Raw genomic sequence first — 21994 nt, 5'->3', positions numbered from 1 at the left:
TATAACAGCTAAGAGTTGTGAAACCCATCATCAAGTACATTAAGTTTTTCTCACACTTTTAGAACCCTTAGCCTTCATACTTTTTTCCAAACATAACATAAAATAACACAAGAAAACACTTCCTTAGGCGAGACTATTAATAGTTGACATGTTCTGTATAGCATTGCTGAGGTCGCCTGAGAATAGATGGAGCACACAGTGACATAAATGATCGGCAAAAGCCCGTGTCCTGGCTGTGATGCGCTTTGTGAACGCTGTGAGAGTGGGAGGTGCTGAGGGCGGACCGACATGTGGCGCCACCAAATGTTCCCTGAGTCAGACGACGATTCACGTGGACGAAAACACGTGCAAATGTAAGAGGCAGCTTACAAAAAAAAAATCAAAACAAGCATTGAACTTCGACGCAGATTGTTTTTCTTCACCTCATGTCTAAACTCTTCCCACCCAAAGTGACTGTTTGACGCATGTTTTGTCACTTTACCGGGATACGACGCTCCGAAGTGCCAAAATAGGAAAGGTGTTGAATTGTTCTGGTATATTTATCACACTGTCTGTGCACGTTCTAAAGCGTTTGTGCTCTTTCCTCATAATCAAAACAATGGCAACAATTACAGGACATAATAATAATGATCTGATTCTGCTTACAAATATTTGCTGTGGCCTTTGGAAGATAGCGAGTGAGCTGTTGTTTGCTGCGCCTTTACAGTTTAGCAACATGAATAAAATGGGACCGGGTCGCACCAAAGCAACAGCTCCGTCTCAGGAAGTCACTGTCACCGCGTCACGTCACGTTCCCTCATTTACTCCCACTGAATTCACAAGTGCCTTCTCATGTTCTGGACCGCCGTCAGTCTGTTTACAACCAGAGTAAGAGCAGCTTGTGGAGAGCAGTGTTGTTGGGATTTCTCCATAAAAGTAATCCCTTGACTGATTACACCTTCTAAAAGTGAGTCACGTCTTTGATTAGTTTATTTCCAGAGTAAACTGATTACTGTTTAAAAAAGGATCAAGCCAGGCTCTTATGCCACTTTTCCACTTCCTGCCCAGTGGCCCAGAGCCAGGTCTATACCCGTGTAGTCGAGTGTTTCCAACGGCCAGGCCAAAGTCAACCAGGTACAAGTTTTGGGACCGAGCTCAGCCCTGGGGCAAAGCTGAATTGATACTAATGTGACGTGAACAGACTGCTGGCCTCTGAGATAAGACAGGAGGAGGGAAGACAGCCCCCAGAAAATCAGGTCATACGAGATGTAGCGTTCTTAAAATCTTAGGTCGTAGCTGAAAATCGCAGGTCAAAGGTCGCTCAGTGAGACAGGGACAAAGATTTAAAAGGCGAGCTGTGACTGACGTAAGACGACCTGATATTTTGGAAAGCTAGTCGCAGAGTGAGCCTCCACGCCTTCTGTAGCCTGATATTTGCTATGATAAACTTTGGTCTCTTTGAACAATCACACAGTGGAGACGAGTGTAGGCTCACGATTTTACAATCCCCATGTCGTGTTTTTGACAAAACAAAATCGCACCGTGTACACCAGCCATAAAAAGTGATAGTATTTAGTATTTCGCCACTGTAAGCACAACTTAAGCAGGTGTTTGCATAGCATTAGCACATAGCGTCTTTTAGCTGCTTCTTTCCTCTAGTATATGCCTTGGCATGTCTGAATAATTCCATAAACTCCATCTTCAGCAGCATTCATCCACAATGTTCTCATCGCCGCTCACAAAACTTTTCCTGTTCCTTCAGTAATGTGTATTCCTGTGTTGCGCGTCAGTGTGAGCTCTGCCCACAACTACTGCGACCCATTTCTACAGAAACTAGTCGACGAGCGAAAACAGGTGGAGAACATGTGGAAACACAGCCAGTGTTGGGGAGAATACTGCTACAGAATACCGAATACTTGCCTGAAAATGTATTTTGTAACGTATTCTGTTACTCTGGCCAATCAGAGTAGGTGTATTCTGAATACTTTTTAAATACACCGTATATTTTTGTAGTGTATGTACATGTTTATTGCACTGTACTGTTCTGCTGTTGGCAAGTAATTTGCCGTCCATAAATCGTCATATTTTGACGTAAATTTCACAATAAATATCCAGATCCAAGAAATAAAGGTTGTAGTAAGTTGCTAGTATGATCATTGGTAACTGGTAATTTGGATCCACTACAGTGAAAACTGTAGAAGGTATTGAAGAGTAATATCAATAAATTGGTGTTTTGACAGAAATTTCAGAATAAATGTCCAGATCCCCAAAAATAAAGTTGCAAATTTCAAACCGAAAATGTATTATTTATTTGACCTTTTGTAACCTATTTATAGATATTTAGATTTTTTTATTTCAGTGTTCAAGTTATTTTTATTTTTTATTCTAGGAAGTGACATAGTTGAGGTTAAAGGTCCGTATTCACCTTACTCTGGAGGTTCGTGTGGGCGCCGCCATAAATTGTGCCCGCCCCTTTTCTCCTATGTGTTAAAGCAGTACTAAGTAACTCTTCCCCTAGAGGCCATAAGCGCAACTGCAGGTGTAGTAGAAAGTTACGATTTTTTAACTTATTAATTGTCTTGGAGAGTAAATACTACGCCGACAGGAAAGGCGAAGGGAGAGAGGGTTACTGTGCATCCAATTATACAATGGAAATATTTTTTTTCACTCAAACTTTGCTGTAAATGCTGTTTAAAGTGACGTTAGCCCACAGTTAGCTTTGCCCGTTAGCATGTTAGCTTCTTCTTCGTGATTTCATTAGTGTGTATTGCTTTCTCAGGACCGGTGGCAGTCAAGTTGCAATCATGGTTTTCTGGTCAGAGACACCAGGGGGAGATGAAAGACCCTCCAATCATCCCATAAACACTTGTATTACCCACACAGGGACTACGAAAAGGATTTATTAAGGTAAACACGTTACTTAGTACTGCTTTAACATGGGGCTGGAGAAGTCCACATAAAATCAGTCACTACACAAAAACAAAGCCGTTTTCAGGCCGCCCAGAGAAACGCTGCAGTGTCGACATCTTGGTGCAAATGAACATTGGACATTTTACACAAATCAATCGACTAAACAGCAGATTTGAGCGGAGAATATTTTCCCTCTTTCTCCGTTAAAATGAACGGGCTTCGCGCTCGACCGGAAGTGTCTGGACAACGAGGTGCCGAGACGACGCAAAAAGTGGCAAAAGTGGGCGGGGCGGAATAAGGTGAATAGTTTGACTCATTTCCTATTGACATAACATGGTTGGCACGGCAACAGTTTAACATTGTCTGCCTCTGTCTACGTCACTTCCTGTCAATGTCCAATAAGTAAGTGAAACTATAAGCTGGGTACAAATTTGAGCATAATCTTAAAATTATACTGCATTTGTTTTCTTTAGAACTAACTAATTATTTTTCACTGGTCCAAAAGGGAGATGCATCTCCCCTGAACAAAACACAACCAGGGGCAAATAGACTAGTTTTAACATAAATCCAGTCTCTTTTTTGGTCACGTCACACTCCTCCTCTGTCCCGTCTCGACCGCAGCAGCAGAACCATCAGCCTCTCCATCTCGTCCTCTAACTCGTGCTCATTGTTGATCGAAGCACCAAAGTTCATTCACTAATTCATGGCGCCTCATTGTTTACATCTGCTGATCAAAAACTCAAACTCATTTATGACAGCCATAAATTTACATTCTTTTAGCATTTTGCTGCAAGTGATAATTATGTGAAGCTGGTGCCAGTTTAAGCTAGTCGAGGGCAGACAGGGCTGTTCATTTCAGACATAAATATTTAAATTCAAGAAATGGCCTGTCACACTTTGCATAATGGCTTCTCTTGTGATTAACATTTGTTTATTTTGTTTGCAAATGCAGTGGTAATAGGGTTGGGATTGTGGAGTGAAAACTGCTAAGATTTCAGGGATTCCCTTTTTACGTTACATAACAAACTAATGTGGATTTTAAAATGTAAAACACTGGCGTTTGTACATCACATTGTGTTAGATGAATTTACCAGCTACTGTAGCGATTGTTAATCTATGGATAGTGTTGCTGTGTGTGATCTCCCTTAGAGTGGTCCATTTGAGTAACATTGAATAAAGCGCTCTATTCATAAATCTATCTTCTGCATCTGCCTCTTCCTTAAATGTCACCGGAGCAACCTGTCAGGAGCAATAGATGAGCAAAGCCCTTCTCACGAGCCGTTCTGTTCATGTTGGAAAATGCAATCCCCAAAGTAAACGCACCCAGACACAAAGAGAACATGCAAACTCCACACAGAGGGACCCGTGTAGGCCAGACTTCAGACTCATACTGAGGGGAAAAAGCAACTAAATGCAGAGAGCAGCTTTATAAAACATTACACACAGTATTACTTCAATATTAGTAAAACTGTTTTGAAGTATCAGACCTCTTTCTTGAGTGAAACAAATGAAAAATATACAGTTTGCATTTTTTATACTGTAGTGTTGGATTTTTCTCTTTTCTTTGTCAAGAGTTTTCACATAATTTTATGCTTTATCAGTCTTTTGTCATCAACACCAAATAATAAATCAAGACTCTGAAAGTAAAGTCAACATTCTGGCTACTCAGACCTAGCCTGGCTAACGCCATGCTGCTGTGTGCGCTCAAATCATTTCGAACTGCACATCAGCCTGGGGACCATGGCCGAAATTTTCGCATGGATTTGGGAACCAATCACAGAACGAGGAGGGGCGGCAAGACGATGACGAGCTATTCGAAATATGGAAGCTTGTAGTTTATTTACGGATAAAATAAAACTTTTATTTACGGATTAAACATGACAGCAGCAGACACGTCGCTATTTTTTGATCAAGTTTTAGGCCGTGTTTTAAATAGTTTAGCTCGAAAGTTTACAGCGGGTACGTCATACGTCATCGGATACGATGGTACGATTGGCTGTGGCTACTGCAGACGCTTGATAAACATTCGTAGCGCCCAATAAACGACTATGGACAATCGTAAACCACACCTCTCCTACGAGAAAATGAATTGGTGGTCAAATATCACTTGTGATTTTAGTCTGGCATTAGCCAGGCTAACTCAGACCTGCATGACCCGAAACGTGCCAAATTTAAGATGCTTTATTGATCCCGGTGTGGAAATGTTCTTGTTTGTTTATTTGGTTTCAGGTTCTATATTAAAGGGATATTTCAGGATTTTTGACATAGGGCCTCATTTCCTAGTTATCCAGAGTGTTGCTGGTACCTGGAGATATTTTTTTTGTAATTCATGCAGTTCTTATATTTGAAGAGTTTTGTAGCGCTAGGCTAGTGCAAGGCTAGCGCATTTCTATGGTATCAGCTAGCCTGCATTAAAAACAGTCTGACCCGCTCCACAGTGCACCTGAGGCAAATCACTTATAACGCCAGACTAACGATGTAAATGTCTGTGTCGATAGAATAATTTTAACCATTTTGCTTTTAAAATACCTTATATTTGAGCAGCATCGGCTTCGTGGTTGCATAAGCTACCAAGCGGCCGAGTGATCTGCTAGAAAATAGTCCCTCAAAATGCGATCATTCATTGATGCAAGGTCAGTTATATTCCAAAAATTATTCTATAGACACAGACATTTATATGGTTAGTCTGGTGTTAGAAATGATTTGCCTCAGGTGCTCTGTGGAGCGGGTCAGACTGTTTTTAATGCAAGCTAGCTGATGCCATAGACATGCACTAGCCTTGCATTAGCCTAGCGCCACAAAACTCTTCAAATATAAGAACTGCATGAATTACACACAAAAAATATATCTCCAGGTACCAGCAACACTCTGGATAACTAGGAAATGAGGCCCTGTGTCAAAAATCCTGAAATATCCCTTTTAGATCGATCAAAGTTTATTCTCATAGCACTTTACAACAGCTAGATATTAAAATGTATCTTTGATGTATAATCCCAGCATATACACATTGAACTAATGAAAAGCCGTCTTACCTGGTCGTATTTACAGCCCATGTCTGTGGAACTGCTGGACTCTCCGAGCAAACTCAGGTCTAACTCACTGGGACCTGAAAAAGACGAGAGGCAAAATGAACATGAAGAAAGTAGTATCAGTTTATTCAAAGCAATTCAGGAAAGGTTTTCTATACATTAACCTACATAGGCTATTTTAATTAACTGTACAATCCTCAGAAACCATTTGTTCAAACATCTCGAAGACAAGTGTCGCTCTCTGTCAGTGAACATGTGCTTCAAATGCACTCCACAGTTGATGTTTGCCTCCTCTGGGCTTCCATACGTCAGGCCTCTCATTACTCCTCTCTCTTACTGCATATGTCTCACTTATAAACACTCACATCTGTAACTTTCACCCTGCACCTGAGCCGCTCTCGGCGAAATCTTCAAGTGGCAGCGTTGCTTTGCCATCTGCTGCCGACTTCTGACACATCGCATCCTCTCCTCCCACTCCTTCATCCCGTTTTCCCGGTCGAAATGGGTCGTGAATAACACTCCCCCCTTTGGCAGATTGCAAAGTTGAGAAACGCGTTGCCTTCCTGATTAAAAAAAATGAGGTTACGAGGCTCCAAACGCACCAGGGCTGAACAACATCGGGATGAAGGATTTTGAGATTAAATAGAGGCTGACTTCACATTAGGTTGGCCTTTACCTTTTAAAGTGGACATTTCATTTCTTTATCACCAAGAGTGATGTTAGTTTGCAGCCCAAAGTTTGGTTGGAGCGTCTTCCGCTAAAAACAATGCACTCGCTTTCACTTTTAGTAAACAACAAATCTATGGTGCCATGATGAACACTGTTTAAGTGCAGAAACTCGATAGGGACTTTAACTCCTTAACTCCCACCTGAACCAAGCACATTTTCTCCAGTTTGGCTTTACCCCAGTCCAAAAGCTTCTGGAAAAAAAGCTGTGAAAATAGCAACAAAACTGAGACGAAAACAATGATGAAAATGTGACAAAAAAGTGATGAAAAATTGATGAAAAATTTGCAAAAATGTCACAAAAATGTCACAAGAAATTGACAAAAAATGATGAAAAAATGACAAAAATTTGACCAAAAAATGACAAAAATGTGACAAAAAAATGACAAATAAATGACAAAAATGTGACAAAATGTGACAAAAAAATAACAAAAATTTGACAAAAAAATGAAAAAAATGTGACAAAAATGTGATAAAAATTTGACAAAAAAATGAAAAAAATGTGACAAAAATGTGATACAAATTTGACAAATAAATGACAAAAATGTGACAAAAAAATGACAAATAAATGGCAAAAATGTGACAAAATGTGACAAAAAAATAACAAAATGTGATAAAAATTTGACAAAAAAATGACAAAAAAATTACAAAAATGACAATAAAATGACAAAAACGTTTTAAAAAATGAGTTGAATACCCAACAAAAAAATGATGGAAAAAAAATCTGATGACGTGAGGAAAAAGATCCTCTCGGTTCAGGTGGGAGTTAAGGGGATAATAATGCGGAGAAGCCGGTGAGGAAGTCCAGCTCTATCCTGGGCTGCCCCATGGACTCTGATGTTAGGCCTGGTTCAAATCCATCATGGACAACACCTCTAACCCCGTGCTGAGCAGCTCCTTCAGTGGAAGACAGACCCCCAGATACCACATTCTCTGTGATTGGCCCTTTCCACTCCGCCCCGCTCTCCGCAGCCAATCCGTTTCTACTTTATTTGTTGAGAAACGTTCCGCATCCTCCCTCGCCTCTCTTAGGGCCTCCGTCGCCGCCTGTTTCTCCGTTCTTCCAGACAAAAGTATGGATCGACTCAATTTCCAGCCCCATCAGAGCCGGATCATCCAGTTCAGATCACACCACACAGGTCAAACATTATTTTAACGAAAATGTCACTATTTCACCCAATATAACCTGGATATTTCCAATCTGTAGGGGTTTGTTATCACTTTAGGGCACAAAAACAATCACACAATTAAGCTTTTATTACTTCCACTTTTCTCTGCCTCTGTCCCTCGGTTGCAAGAAGAAAAAAACAAAACTTGTGTTTGTGGAAGAGAAGTGGTCAAGCTTCAAAGCGATCTCCTCTGCGACAGGAGTTAACAGCTCGCCTGCCCCTAAATACTTATCTATTATTTTGTCGCTGTCATTCAAATGCATCTGGAGCGGAGCTGACAGGGAGAAGATGAGGAATCTGGACGTAAAGCACTGCTGTCAGACTGTACAACTCTAGCGTGAAGTAACTCATGTGCAATAACTTCATACCATACCATACCAACTTCATTTATAAAGCACTTTAGAAACCGATGCAAATATTTACAGTAAAAAATATGAGGAAAAAAGTACAACAACAACAGCAGGCAACATCCATTTGCGTTAAACGGCAGAGAAAAAAGGTGCGTTTTTAGGAGAGATTTAAAAAACAGGTAGGGACTGGGCCTGTCTAATCTCTAATGGCAGCTGGTTCCACAGCTGCGGGCCAGCAACAGAGAAGGCAGTAATCCAACCTGGTCGTTACAAAGGCATGTATCACAGTCTCAAAACGCTGCCTTGATCAAATGGACTTCGATTTCGACAGTTTTCTTAAGTGGAAAAAACTGGACTTAACGACTGCGTTGATTCGTTTCTCAAATTTGAGTTCAGGATCGACTCTTACACCCAAATTGGAAACAACCGGCTCGATAAAATCCGACAAAAAGCCAAGGTCAGGAGGGGTGCAATTAGGGCCAAAAAAACCATGACTTCAGTTTTGTCCTGATTTAGGCATAAAAAGTTATGGGCCATCCATGCTTTGATATTGCTGATGCAGTCGAAAAGCATGTGGATCCCCCTTCTTTAAAGGCAGATAGCTATGCAAAGCCATGTGCAATAATCTCTGCCAGCGTCACTGTGTCAACCACCTGCACTTGGACTGTATACTTTATATTTCAAGATTTTTTTTCTTCACTTGTTTGCATCTTTTGCTGGTTCTGCTTTGATTGCATTTTTCCTGACTATTTTGCCCCCCCCCCCCCCGATAGTTCTTCAGAGCTGCTGTAACAAGTGAATTTCTCCACTGCTGGATATAATAAAGTCTTATCTTAGCTATTCAGCCGTAAAAGAAAATCCCAAGTAACCCTGATTCTCTGACCCGCACGAATGAGGCAAAACTACGACTCCCGGGATGTTTTAGTGAAGGGAAAAACTTCAGAATATACCAATGTGTCCATGTAAGAGAGGTTGACCATACTGTAGCCAAGGACCACGAGCGAAATGCCGCTGCAGTTCTTCTGAGCGTGTTTGAGATGCAGCAGGTTGTCACGGAGCATTAGTGGCTTAGCGTCGCAGTGGTGGGAAGTTTCGGCAGCACGTTCATTTTGCTGCTGCAGAAGGAAATGTCGAGAAAAATGTAGGTCATGGCTGTCACTGCACCTCCACAGCCTCACGTACAGTAGAGAGGCCTCAGGAGAAGACAGAGGAAGTGAGTTTTTGGAATTCACGAGTTCGTCAAGAGTCGGAACCTGACACTGTCTGGGGCGACGAGACCCAGCGGTTCTTCCGATTTGTTAAGACTGTGTTTCCACAAGACGCAGAGGAGGGAACGACCTGAAACAGCTGGTGATTGATAGACTGTAATTTCATTTTCACATCGTGGCAATCTCCTGGAGCGATGACGGAAAGGAGGCTCAGAGCACATCACCTTGACTGCCAAACGTGTCCAAACAAACTCGATCTGTGCCATAAAGATCGTTAAGTTTTAGCATCTATTTAATATAGTCATAGGAATAACAATGGAGAGTTCAAGTGTTATGCTAATTCTCAACAGCTGTTGAGAACAGTTAAAGGAGGCTTTAAAGAGGGGGTATTGTGCTTTTTTCAATCACATGGCACCAGTCTATATCACACTACAATGATGACGCAACCTTCTGTTGGTCTGTAAATGCAGTAAATTAGAATAACTGCCTTGTATAAAATTGCTCTCTCAAAATGGCTGTAGTGAATGTCTTGAAATAGGCCTCTGTCTCTTTAAGAACCTCTGACCCTTTCAGACACGCCCCCTCCACACGCTGTCTGTGGCATCAGTGGGGAGGGGGTTCTGCTGAGGAGCAGTGGTTGGTTACTCGGCTGGTGACGAAAGCTCGGAGGCGTCTCCAGGAGGTGGGGGCGTTCCTAGGAGGACTCAGGCAAACCTATCCCTAAAATGGCTGCCATCAGAGTTTTCAATAACATGATGTAAAGCTTGAAATACCCATAATACCATGCATAATACCCCCCCCTTTAAGGCTACAGTAAAACACATCTTTAAACCAGAACAAAACAAGGCAAATTTTACATAGGGCTGGAAACCATAAACATTTTTTCAACTACTTCAATGATACTTGGTTTTCGATACCAATACCTGTACATTTTCCGATACCTGTACTACACTACTTGTGCCATCTAGAACCAGACACCAGAACAATAATGTGTGGGAAGATCTGCGAATTTACAATATCGGGTTCATGGGGAAATGGTGGAACAATTTGGCAAAAATGTGGAAAATATTTGTGATGAAAAATGAGCAAGAATGAGGGGAAAAAATAGAAAATGCAAGAACAAAAATAGTAAGTGAAAGGAATAGGAAAAAATGTTTTTATTTGTTTATTTTTATTGCATATTTATTTGTTCATCACTGCATCTTGACTCATTTGATCCAGTGCAGCGCTCTCAACTTCTTTTCTCTTTTAAACTGTTAGTCGACTTTCGCAACATTTCTGTTCTAACATCACATTTCTCCACAGAGATGAGTTGATGAGCGCTTTCAGGCAGCAACAATGTCAATGTAACCGTAACTAGCTGTGAGGTCACATTTCTAAAAATCCTAAAAAGGTGTTTCTTTCACAAACATCTGCTTTTATAAAATACTGAAGGATAAACTAATTTCATTCCACATTTAGAAAACTTGAGCCTGTTCGATACAGAGAATAAAGTGCTTTGCTTGTGTCCAGTCTCTGCTCGACTTTCCTCATCCCCGTATGGAAATGATGTGGCTATTTCCAGAACCACTGGTGCACTATTTTCAACTCACTTGGGCCTGGCTCCCAAAGGCAGCACAGTTAATGCTGAGGAAATAGCCTTATAAATAAAACAACATATTTTTTGATTGAACCTGTGAATGCATTTTCATGTTTGCACTGTGGGCCGTTTACTGGGAAATACGGACAGTAAATGAACCACATAAATACTGCACATTCTGGGGTCGTTTCTTCCAAGCATCGAGCATCGGAAATTCAAGCTTCTTTGTTGCTCTATTTCGCATAAAGTAAGATTTGTAAAGTGAAATGCTACAGGACACGGGAACAAGGAGCTGAAACAACCACAGGGCTTTACTTTTACCACGTCATGGACAACTCTCTGTCAAACTAAACAGTAGTTTGGGAATAAAGTGAGCCGACCTGTCGCTGTGTGAAGCTGCTCTCTCTTCAGGTTTGCAAGAAGCTCTCGTCTTGGTAATTTAGCAGAGCCGTGTTTCCTGCTGCTGCATCTTTTTCATCAAACAGTCTCTGCGATCGCGCATGTACTTGTGCATCGCCTTTGTGCTTTTGGAGCGGAGAATAAAGTCGTCATACGTTTCCCCGTAAAACTTGACATACAACAAAACAGTCTAGTTTGAGTGACATTGATGGATAAGAATGCACTTTTATGTTGTAAGCTTTAGCAATGTAAGGGGGGAACAGTGTGCTTTTAAACCCATCCACGCCTGAAGTTTTTTAAAGGGACTATACTGAGTTTAAAAATGTTATGTATTTTCAAAAACTACTTCAACAATCGCTGAATAATGAATATAGTTTTCTACTAAATAAAGATACAAAGATATGGAGAGGAACAAAGTGGTTTAACAGCCCATAAATACATTAAAAAAACGGAGAATCCTAATATGGTGCTACATGTTAGCATCGGGCTAAGATAAGAGATAAGATAAACCTTTATTAATCTCACAAAGGAGAAATTCACTTGTTAGAGTCGGCGTTACTAATGCTAACGGCTAGCTAGCACTAGCTACAACTGCCGTTTTTTCACTTCTACGGAACAATCTTCTGTGAGAAAATATCTATATGGGCCCAATTTAGGCTTGACTTTATTTATGTGTGATAAATAAGTTCATATTCCACCAGAAAATGGCTAAAAGAGTGGAAAATGGTGTTTATCTAAAGATTCTATTTTCCCCCTCGGCGAAGCCACGCCCCCTTCTATGACGAGATGCCGTCTGTATCTATCAGCACTCAGACCTTGCACAACCACCACTTTTTGAACATTCATAAAAGTTTAGATTTGTGGCAATGTCTATTTTCTTATGTTACAGACATTTCCCACACAAGCCACTACAGCTGTGCCCTTTTGAAAGAGAAAAGCTTTGGATAAGATTACTGGATATACTGTATAGGCCTGCGTTACTGTCTCATAGATCAAACCCTTCAGCTTTTTATTGTGATATTTGCCTCTTCATTTTCCTGATTTTTCCACCAGCAAAACCACCTCCGCTAAATGTTAATTATCAGCCGTGGCAACACCTCCGGATCACTGGCACCATTTTGTGAGCAACATTATTACGTAATAAATAAATAAGACAAGTCCCATTTACACCAAAGCAGTCGGCAGCTGCTTTAACCCACTTCTGCAGGTCTTACACCAGAGCGCGCCGCATTCTTGGGACGAGGTTTGTGGAAATATTTGTGCATAAAAAAAACAACAACCCAGCATTACCGGGTCTGTTTCTATGGTGACGTCTGAGTTGGGTTTGGAAGGAGAGAAGAAGCATCCATTGCGCTTCATTGCATCATTAGGTTTGGAAAGCAGAAGACGGGACGAAAACAAGCGCAACTGGGCTTTTGCTGAGTCGTGAATAAAGTAAATGTCACGGAACTTGCAGAAAGTAGATGCTTTTGGGGGGGAAACGGGGACACTTCCGGTTTTACAGTAAGAAGGGCTTGAAAGTCAGACATTGCAGGTAAAAAGGGAAACATTATAATGCAGAGATATCAGTTTGGAACAAAATCTATTGCAAGCTTTTTTGCCATTTCAAGTTTTCGTGCAAAATCTAAATAATGGATCGACCCAGATTCAGATTTATGGTTTTGTTTTGCTGATGTATGAGTAACAAAGATGTCAGACGGGATTTTGGATCTTGTTTAGTTTTTGAATAAGCTAATCATAAGTGAAAAAATCTGCAATATTTCAAATTTTGCCTTGTTTTTTGGTGGGTTCAAAGCTAAAAAAATCTGACTGAGAATGAGATATTAGAAAAATCCCTCCAATCACCCCTTCAAAATATTATTAGGTCCAAGACTATTAAGTTTGGAGTCAGAAGGAGCTACTGAAGTAAACAGTTGTTGAAAGAATGGAAAAAAAAAGAAAAAAAAACAGCCCTAATGTTTAGTAACGTGTGCACATGTGCGACACATTTCTTCGGTCTTTCGCAGCAGATTCCTCCCACAAAGGAAGTGACCATATTTGGATTATAGCGTCATCTCGAGCACCTTGGGCAGGACATGTGGCTCTAAAACATGTCAAAACTTGTGAATGAATAAGATGTCGGAGTGACATAAAATAAGATTTGTCTTTCTTATACTCTGACCAGGGCCGGACTTAAGTAAAATGGGCCCCGGGGCTTAAGTTTTTTCAGGGCCCCCCATATACTCAATCAATCAATCTTTATTTATATAGCGCCTTCACAACATCTGTACATATACTGTAAGTCTGTCTGTTGGATTTCTCTCTCTACAATGAACGGATAAATCTTTTTTTTTTTTCATTGAACATGTCACTTCTTAAACATAGTACTAGTTTAAAAAATGACAAAATTGTGAAAAAAAAAAAGTCTAAATAATGACCCCAATTTGAAGAACCTTTGCTACTGCCAGGGGGGGGCATTTAAAAGGGAGGTCTGGAGGTCCTCCCACAGAGATTTTTTAGGCTCAATGAAAATGGCTCAGATCTAGTTTAGAACTGGTTTAGACCGTGATTAGTCCTGGTTTAGACCTGGTTTAGACCTGGTTTGGACCTGGTTTAGACCTGGTTTACTCCTGGTTTAGACCTGGTTTAGACCTGGTTTGGACCTGGTTTAGACCTGGTTTACTCCTGGTTTAGACCTGGTTTAGACCTGGTTTGGACCTGGTTTAGTCCTGGTTTAGACCTGGTTTAGTCCTGGTTTAGTCCTGGCTTAGTCTTGGCTTAGTCCTGGCTTAGTCTCAGGTTAAAAGTCATCTGATAAAGCCTTACATGTGAGGGAGTATGCAAGGAGAGAGGGAACTAATTTGACAGCCCACACTGAGCATGCATTTTTCACCTTATGCCCAAAGGCCCTTCAACCTGCTGGGCCCCTGGGCTTAGCCCTTGTAAGATCCTGCATAAATCCGGCCCTGACTCTGACATCAAAATGTTATGGGAGAAAACGTGAAAAATGTATGTTTCACCTGCCGTGTCTCACCTTAATCAACAAGTAAAAAGAGCAAAGTCCCTGTCAAAATGGTGACCGCTATGAAACAGGAACCTGAGAGACAAACCAAAGGGAAATAGGGATTCTTGGAGTGAAGAGCAAAGGTTTCTGAAGGATCTGCCCTTTTATTATATGCAAGTACATGGTTACTGAGGGAGACGCTTGGAAAGAGCATGTCACTGCAGGGCTTCTGTAGATATTCACCTGCTCTAAAAACAACGGCTATGAGGTGGGAAATTACACTCCCAAAAGGCCAAAATGAGTTTCTCACATTTTGAAAAACTTTGAAAATGCTTTATGACTGAAGTATTTACCAAAGCATTAAAAGTTACAAAATGCTGACATTGTGACAGTTTGAAAGTGCTTAAGGGAAATGTCCAGCAGTGATTGGTTTCAGCTTCATGATGCCACTCACAGAGTCTCCTTGAGTCCAGCTCCCTGTCAGGGGACTCCAGCCTCACACTGACCCGTCGATCGATGCAATCAGAGAAATACAGCACTGAAGGGGCCTCCAGCAGTAAACATGACAGATGGTCAACTATAATGAACCACTGTCACCTCTGAACTGGGCTCCCAGTCTATTTATAGTCCATAATAGTACCTCCTGTTTGATTTCACAAAGGTATTTACAGTTTTTACACATGGAATTGTGCTTCTGCCTCCAACTTGCACGTTAGTAATGACATGTTGAGGTACGACTCTTTAGCGTTTTGGGATTAACTAGTCCCTCTTTGCTACTGACACATGGATCTTTAACTACTGTATGTCCCCATGGTCTACGCCAGGATCTCCCCAGTTTTTAAGCCTATATCCAGCCCATACACTTGAAAAAAGGGTGATTATTTGTGCCGGTGGACAGTGGCCAGTCTGGGTTAGCCCGTTAGCTTGTTACCTACAGCTCAGTCGCCTACAGCTCATTGTTGATAAAAAGTCTGCAATAAACCACAAATGAGTCAAGCCCGACTCAATGTGTGATAATCTTAAAAGAGATGCTATTATGTAGTTAACGGCTTTATTGGTGTTATTAGTGCAAAATACTTGTTTTCACAAAATAGATTGGAGCTAGCTGCTACGAAGCTAGTTAGCTCCGGAGCCACTTGTGCATGAAACGTAATAAACTACAAACTAATATGTCAATATAAATATAATATAATATAAAACCAATTCATTTAAATCTGCTGATCCAATGTTTAGATTAGATTTTAATATATTGTCAACTTTTTGATGTTTTATATGAAAACATAAAATTAGAGAAAACTTGCAATATATTTTTATCTTATATTTATATCAGTGATGTTCAGCAAAACTGTAAAATTGACATCTCTGAATTAAATTTTTTTCCCTATTCACCTGCAGAGTCTCACCTTAAATAAAGGCCCCTGGTAAGTTATTCATTAAGACATTGGTTGAAAGGCACATTTAATACAGAAGACTGGACTTTCGCCATTTTGCAATTTGTTTTAGTATTTGTAACAGAAAATGACACACAAAAACCCATTGATTTTTAAAATGTATTGATTAATATTTAGCACTTCCAGTGTACAGATGATTATGTTTGCTCAGCTCATAACATGTCTTTCACCAGTGTTGCCAAGTCATCATGCAGCAAGTTGTACAAATATGATGGGAATTGAGAACAAAATATATTTTAAATCAACAAAAAGACAAAAATAGGGAATAAAATGTCCACCACTGACAGACCCTCTCACCAGAAAACCTACAAAACAATTGATCCTTGAGCGTTGTAGATGGAATGTAAAGGTGACCACAAAAAGTTCAATTAGACACAAATACTAAGTGTGCTTTTTGCACAAAAAAGCTGAAAACTGCTCTCTGATTTGTTGTCATATTGGCACAAAGACAATCCCAAACGTTGAACATAAAAACAGCTATTTGAGCTTTGGAAAATATGCAGTGTGTCCATTTCCGGTAAACCCAACTCCTGCGTAAAGAGGCTTAGAGAAGGTGGTCTGGACTCTGTGGAGGAGGGTCATGGTCTTAGTGACGCTGTAAAATTCCAGGACCCCTGCACTGTGGTCCAGGTAAACTCCGATTCTGGACACTTTCGCTCCAGTGAAGACACCAAACACTGGACCTGAGACCTGGGACTCGTTTCTGTTAAATGAAAATGAATAGCTACTCTGCATACGGTCACAGTGTAAAGCCCAGGATACAACATTGTTTCCAAATCTACAATTACCTGAAAAACAATTTCCTTTCCTCTGAATGTTTTTATATGAAACTGCTATATCAGTCCAGATCCCACTGCACTCCACCTCCCAGTAACAACGTCCCGTCAGACTCTCACAGCTCAGGACCTGCCACGCGCTGAATCGGTCTGGATGATCAGGATAATTTGTTTTTTCACTCCTAACTGTTACTCTTCTGTTCCCATCAGACAGAAACAGATCGGGACTGACGATGTCGGGGTCCAGAGTGATTTCTGTTGAATAATGTAGGAGGTCCTCTCTGGTGCTGAGTTCAGCAGGTGCCAATGAAACACGGACTGAACTTTTAGCCAGATCATTATCGATCAGGTCCTCCTCCAGAGTGAGCTGCACTTTGTCTCTGAGCGTTGACACAACTACAAGCACATTGCTAAAGTTGTAGGTGCTTCCTGAGTAAATCCTGGCTGGCTTTTTCCTCTGTGTGTTTGTGCTCAGTGAAGGATAGCGCAGAAGAAACTGATTGTGATCCGGTGTGAGGGACAGTGTGTCCAGCTCAGAGATGCTCCTCTTCAGCTCAGTCACGTCTCGCTGGAGTTGGTCCTGAAGCTCTTGGATTGGTCTGAGTTGGGTTTGCTCCTCAGCCCGGATCTGCTTCTCCAGTTCAGAGCGTCCTTTCTCCAGGAGAAGGGCCATCTTTCTGAAGCAGTCTTCACTATGCTGCACTGCCTCCTGTGCAGAGCAGCTGATGTCCTGAGCCTCCTTTCGGAGCGTCTCCAGGTATGTCTCTTTGTACTGGAGGCTCTGGAGCAGCAGGGTCCTTTGAGCCGGAAGCTCCTCTTGCCTCTGAGCCCTCTCTGCTGCAGCCGTCACTGTGTCGTGGCCTTTGTGCTGGTCCTCAGAGCAGAGAGCGCAGATGAGCTGCTTGTCGGTGCGGCAGAACATCTTCTTCACCTCGCCGTGTTTAGAGCAGATGTTTTGCCGCAGGTTGTTGGAGGGCGCCACCAGCTGATGTTTCTTAAACATTGCAGCATCATAATGAGGCTGGAGGTGGTCCTCACAGTATGAAGCCACACACTGCAGACAGGACTTGACTGCTTTCATCTTCCTCCCAGTGCAGACGTCACAGGGCACATCCTGAGCTCCGGCATAGCAGTGGTCAGCAGGTCGCTCTGTGAGCCCAGTCTTCTTCAGCTGCTCCACTAAACCTGCTAACATGATGTTTTTGACCAGCACAGGCCTGGGGCTGAAGCTCTCTCTGCATTCAGGACACTTGTAGTTGACGTTCTGTTGGTCCCAGTGCTGGTTAATGCACTTCATGCAGTAGCTGTGTCCACAGGGAATAGTCACCGGACTCTTCATGAGACCCAAACAGACGGGACAAAAAAAGGCTTCATGGTCGAGAGCTTTCTGTGCCATTTCTCCAGTAATAAGAGCGACTGAGAGTTTAACACAAATTAAACTTTTGTGTAAAGTGCTGGGAAACAGACTGCTCCGCACAATACTCTGTGTGGAACTGAGGAGGATACAGTAAGATCAGAGCGAGGCTGTGTGTGCAGAGGGAGGGGCAGAAAACTCCCAAGGGGAGTTTAAGGTTTAAATACCTGTTTATGATCTCATAGTGATGTTATGTGGGGTGTTGTCCTGAAAACACGCCCCAGATCAAGTTTGGACAAAGTCATTGTGAAATGTAGGAGTCTAGATAATGCCGACTGTAACAAGTGAATTTCTCCTTTGTGAGATCAATAAAGGTTTATCTTATTTTATCTTATCTTAAAAGAAAAAAACAGCTACATACAAGACTGACTGGTATTCACAGTTCAAACCCTTGACGTTGTTGTCCATATCAAATGAGCAAATAAACACATTTATTTTCTGGTTACATAATGTCCAGTGAACATGCCAAATCAATGCTAAACTCTTAACACCGAGCATCTACTGTTTGTGATTGACGACGGCACAAAGACAAGTGAAAATCATTCAACTTTTATTAATAAATTAGTATTTTTAAACTAAACGAAAAGTGAGTTAGAGCTGCCATTTGCTCAATTTTTCCCCCCTAAACCCTGAGTTCTCATTGTTAAGAGCTTAGGGAGCAAGAGGACAACGCAACACAATATCTGATCTTGGGGAGTTTTATTTGTTTTTGACCATCCCAAGTGTAAATAATTTGTCATTAAAGTGGAGGTTTTGTTGAGCGTGGACTCACCGGCAGCAGGTTCTGTCGGGGCGAACAGCTTGTTGTCCAAAGTCTGGCTGATGTCACAGAAAACCTCCTCCTCGTCGCGGTCTGCGTCCAGCTGAAAGAGATTTGATGAAACGTGTTGAGCATCATACAACAGAGCCACGATGAGTAGTAAGTGAAAGCTGCTGGGGAGAGTGTGATTAGATTTTTAGAATTAGAATGTATGTGTTAAGATGCAATATTTTAGTCCACAGTGCCCATTTACGATATGTGGACACATTAGACACAATTTTTGCTAAAACTTACTGAAAACAATTCTATTAAAGATTTTGCTAAACATTTTCCCCCGGCTTTATTTAGTTTGACCATTGTGTTTATAGTTTCATTTCCTTATTAGACACTGACAGGAAGTGACATACAGGGGCAAACCATTTTAAAGGTACTACAGGCCACCATTTTTACATACTGAGACATGTTCTTGCCTGAGCTTAGACGAGTTGATGAGGACCTGTCTGGTCTTTGTGCGTGCCTTCAGTCACGCAAAACGACCAAAGATGTTAGTGTTTGGCCTCTACCAGTATATTCCTATGGCTCCAAACAGGGGTGAAGTTGGAAGCGACCAAGCTCTTCTACGGGGACAAAGACCAGGCAGGTACGGATCAACTCGTCTAAGCTCAGGTAAGAACATATCTCAGTATGGAAAAACGGTGGCCTGTTCCTGAGTGAGTCAAACGCGGCGTTCATGTGGTCCTCTGGAACTGTGGAAAGCGGTTTCCCCATTTGGGAAACCCTCGCTCAACTGGGGAAACAACTGGGAAACTCAGGTCAAAACAAACTTCCCGATTTCTGCGCCTGACTGCGTAAATTAGCGAATTTGTTGTGAGCTGTCGTCATCCTTTGGAATAGCAAGATTGAGAGAAAAATGCCTGACATCAATGCTAGTAAAGAGTAAATTTACTACCACTAATACTAGTTGGATGTGTCTATGCAATGTAAACAACCATGTATTTATTAGGTGGTGTTTTCTCCATAGATGTACTCTAATGCATTCCACATCACAAGCTAGTACTGTATTTTGTAATTTAAATGTTTATTTGTTATGTCCATTTCAAGCAACACATGACTCCTCACGTGACTTGTGACTATTAATAGCACCTGTGCATGGTTGGTTTTTCACTGTCTGCCCTGATGAAGACCTAATCGGTCAAAACGCGTTGATGTCCCTCGATTTTTACTTGAAAGTCAGTTGTGCCTCGGACCTCCTTTTTTTCTTTAAATTTACTACCGTTTAGCTTTTGAGATGCTAACAACACATTCAAACACATTCAAATCAGTGTTGTTTTTGGCAGCCCATTTAGTTTTAGTCTTAGTCTTTTGGACAATAATGCATTTAGGTTTATTCACATTTTAGTCATTTCAAAATGTGATCGTTTTAGTCACGTTTTAGTCAGACGAAAATTAAAAAGGTTTTCGTCAAGTTTTTGTCTGTTTCATTATAAGAAGTTATAATTAATTTCGATAAGTCTTGGAAATTGTGATAAATAATAGCTTCTATTGGCTTTCTATAGCTTTTGACAAACAGATGACACCACGATTGCCAGCACTGGCAGAAGTGATAGGCCGACTGTGAACAGTACTTTTCCCAAAAGCACCCGCTCTCCTCGTCCTCTGATCAGCGCTTTGAGATTTTTTTATTTTACCAACAGCGCTGTCTGCACATACGTAGCCTACATCGACGTGCTTTCTACGTTCAGATGCCACGGTATTGAAAACTGTCCTGAGAAACAATAAAGTCCCTGTGACATGGATGTCAGACGCTCTGTGGAGGATGTACGCGAGCAGTGACCGCCACGGGAGAGAGAGAGAAAGAGGCGCCGCTGCCCGGTTACACCGGCCGCCTCATGAGCAGCACGGCACCGCTCCGGGTCACGTTTACCGTGTGTTCTCTCACTCCACGCACAAACTGTTTGTGAACGATCTGACAAAAAACCTTCTCCCATTATTGTCTTGTCTCATTGACGTAAACTTGTAAACGTCTCGTCATGTTTTAGTCCCCAAAGAGCTCATTTTAGCTCGTCATCGTTACGTTATCGCCATTAAAAAAAGGGGCGTCAATGAAAAGATATCGTTATCGTCTTCGTTGACGAAAACAACACTGATTCAAATGATGACGTTTTTAACTGATGACATCAAAACACCCACTTTCCATAGCTGCTGAATTTATGCTCTTCCCAGTGGGTGCTCAGGCCAAAAATAAATAAATAAAAAGTCGGGATCAATCTCACAGTGTCCATTTAGCTATGGAGCTAAACGAGCGGAGCGAAATAGCGCCGCGGCTATATTTATTGAATCATTTTGTAATTAGGGCAAAATTCGCCAGGGGGCCCAAAGATTTGAGGGGTTGCTCCAGCTCTGCAGCGCCTATGCCACTTTCCCATATAAAAAGCACATGAACACAAAGCAACTGGGGGCATTGATGTCACATCTCCTAAAAACGAGCTCCCCAAGACCAACGCAGTCCACATGAACCAACAAAAGTAGTATCGATCTTTACCTCTATCTATGCCACTTCCTGTCTGCAGCTTAATTTTTACATTACAATTATGGCTTCACTGAAATACAATCAACAATCTAAGTTAGTCATATTTTCAAAAGCATTAAAACCTGTCAAATGCACTTTATCAGGACACACAGTAGAGCACGAGAATTAATTTGCAGACGATTGTATTTGACCTTAATAATCACCGTCTTTGCCATTTGCGACCATTTAAATTCCAAAGCCATTATGAGTCTGAGGTCCTCGCATGAACTATCACCGGGTATATATTTAAAGGTGTAAAAGCATCAGGCTCAGTGGGACACAGAGAGTACAGGGAGAACAGCAAGCTCTCCAAACAGCCCCACATTTATTATTCTCCTCCATCACGACAGACGACCTTTATTCACCACGTTGAGTCAAATGCACCGTGGAAATGTGCGGCTGATTGGAGAAGGGCTTTAGCTGAGTCTGGTCTCGGTCGACACTTTGTCCTTGGACTTTGGAAGCTGAAGAAATCATTGAAGTATTGCCAAAGTTTTTAAATCAAGATTCAATTGAACACGTCCAGCAAAGTCATTTTTATCAGGACATCGCGTTTTGCCTCGTAATCGACAAGGAACTTTCAGTGGCTCCAGCAGATTTCGTAACAGCCTTTTGTCTTCGAGGTTTCAAAGGAAAAGCTCTGAGGATTCCAGCGTGTGCCAAAAGTAAAGCCGACCGAGGCAGAGCGCTTG

The 21994-nt window shown here is 41.5% G+C and overlaps 2 protein-coding genes across 2 annotated transcripts in view; both read right to left on the bottom strand.

Annotated features, from left to right (window-relative positions):
* The window catches only part of ak5 (adenylate kinase 5), a 156440-nt gene that overhangs the window by 36514 nt on the left and 97932 nt on the right, over positions 1-21994 (bottom strand). Inside the window, exons 7-8 of the mRNA XM_079569766.1 lie at positions 18746-18836; positions 5922-5995 (exon numbers count right to left, since the gene is read on the bottom strand). Coding sequence (XP_079425892.1) covers positions 5922-5995; positions 18746-18836 — 165 coding nt within the window. The remainder of the gene's footprint in view (positions 1-5921; positions 5996-18745; positions 18837-21994) is intronic.
* LOC306972989 (tripartite motif-containing protein 16-like) lies at positions 16210-17975 on the bottom strand. The gene has a single exon (XM_079569767.1). It carries the CDS (start codon positions 17953-17955, stop codon positions 16261-16263), a length of 1695 nt encoding a protein of 564 aa, XP_079425893.1. The 5' UTR covers positions 17956-17975; the 3' UTR covers positions 16210-16260.

The sequence above is a fragment of the Gobius niger genome (assembly GCF_951799975.1).
Source record: "Gobius niger genome assembly, chromosome: 13".
Classification (NCBI taxonomy): domain Eukaryota; kingdom Metazoa; phylum Chordata; class Actinopteri; order Gobiiformes; family Gobiidae; genus Gobius; species Gobius niger.
This window is presented reverse-complemented; position numbering and strand designations above follow the sequence as displayed.

Coding starts and splice junctions, on each gene's coding strand:
- LOC306972989 (XM_079569767.1), bottom strand. CDS start 17,955: ATGGCACAGAAAGCTCTCGACCATGAAGCCTTTTTTTGTCCCGTCTGT.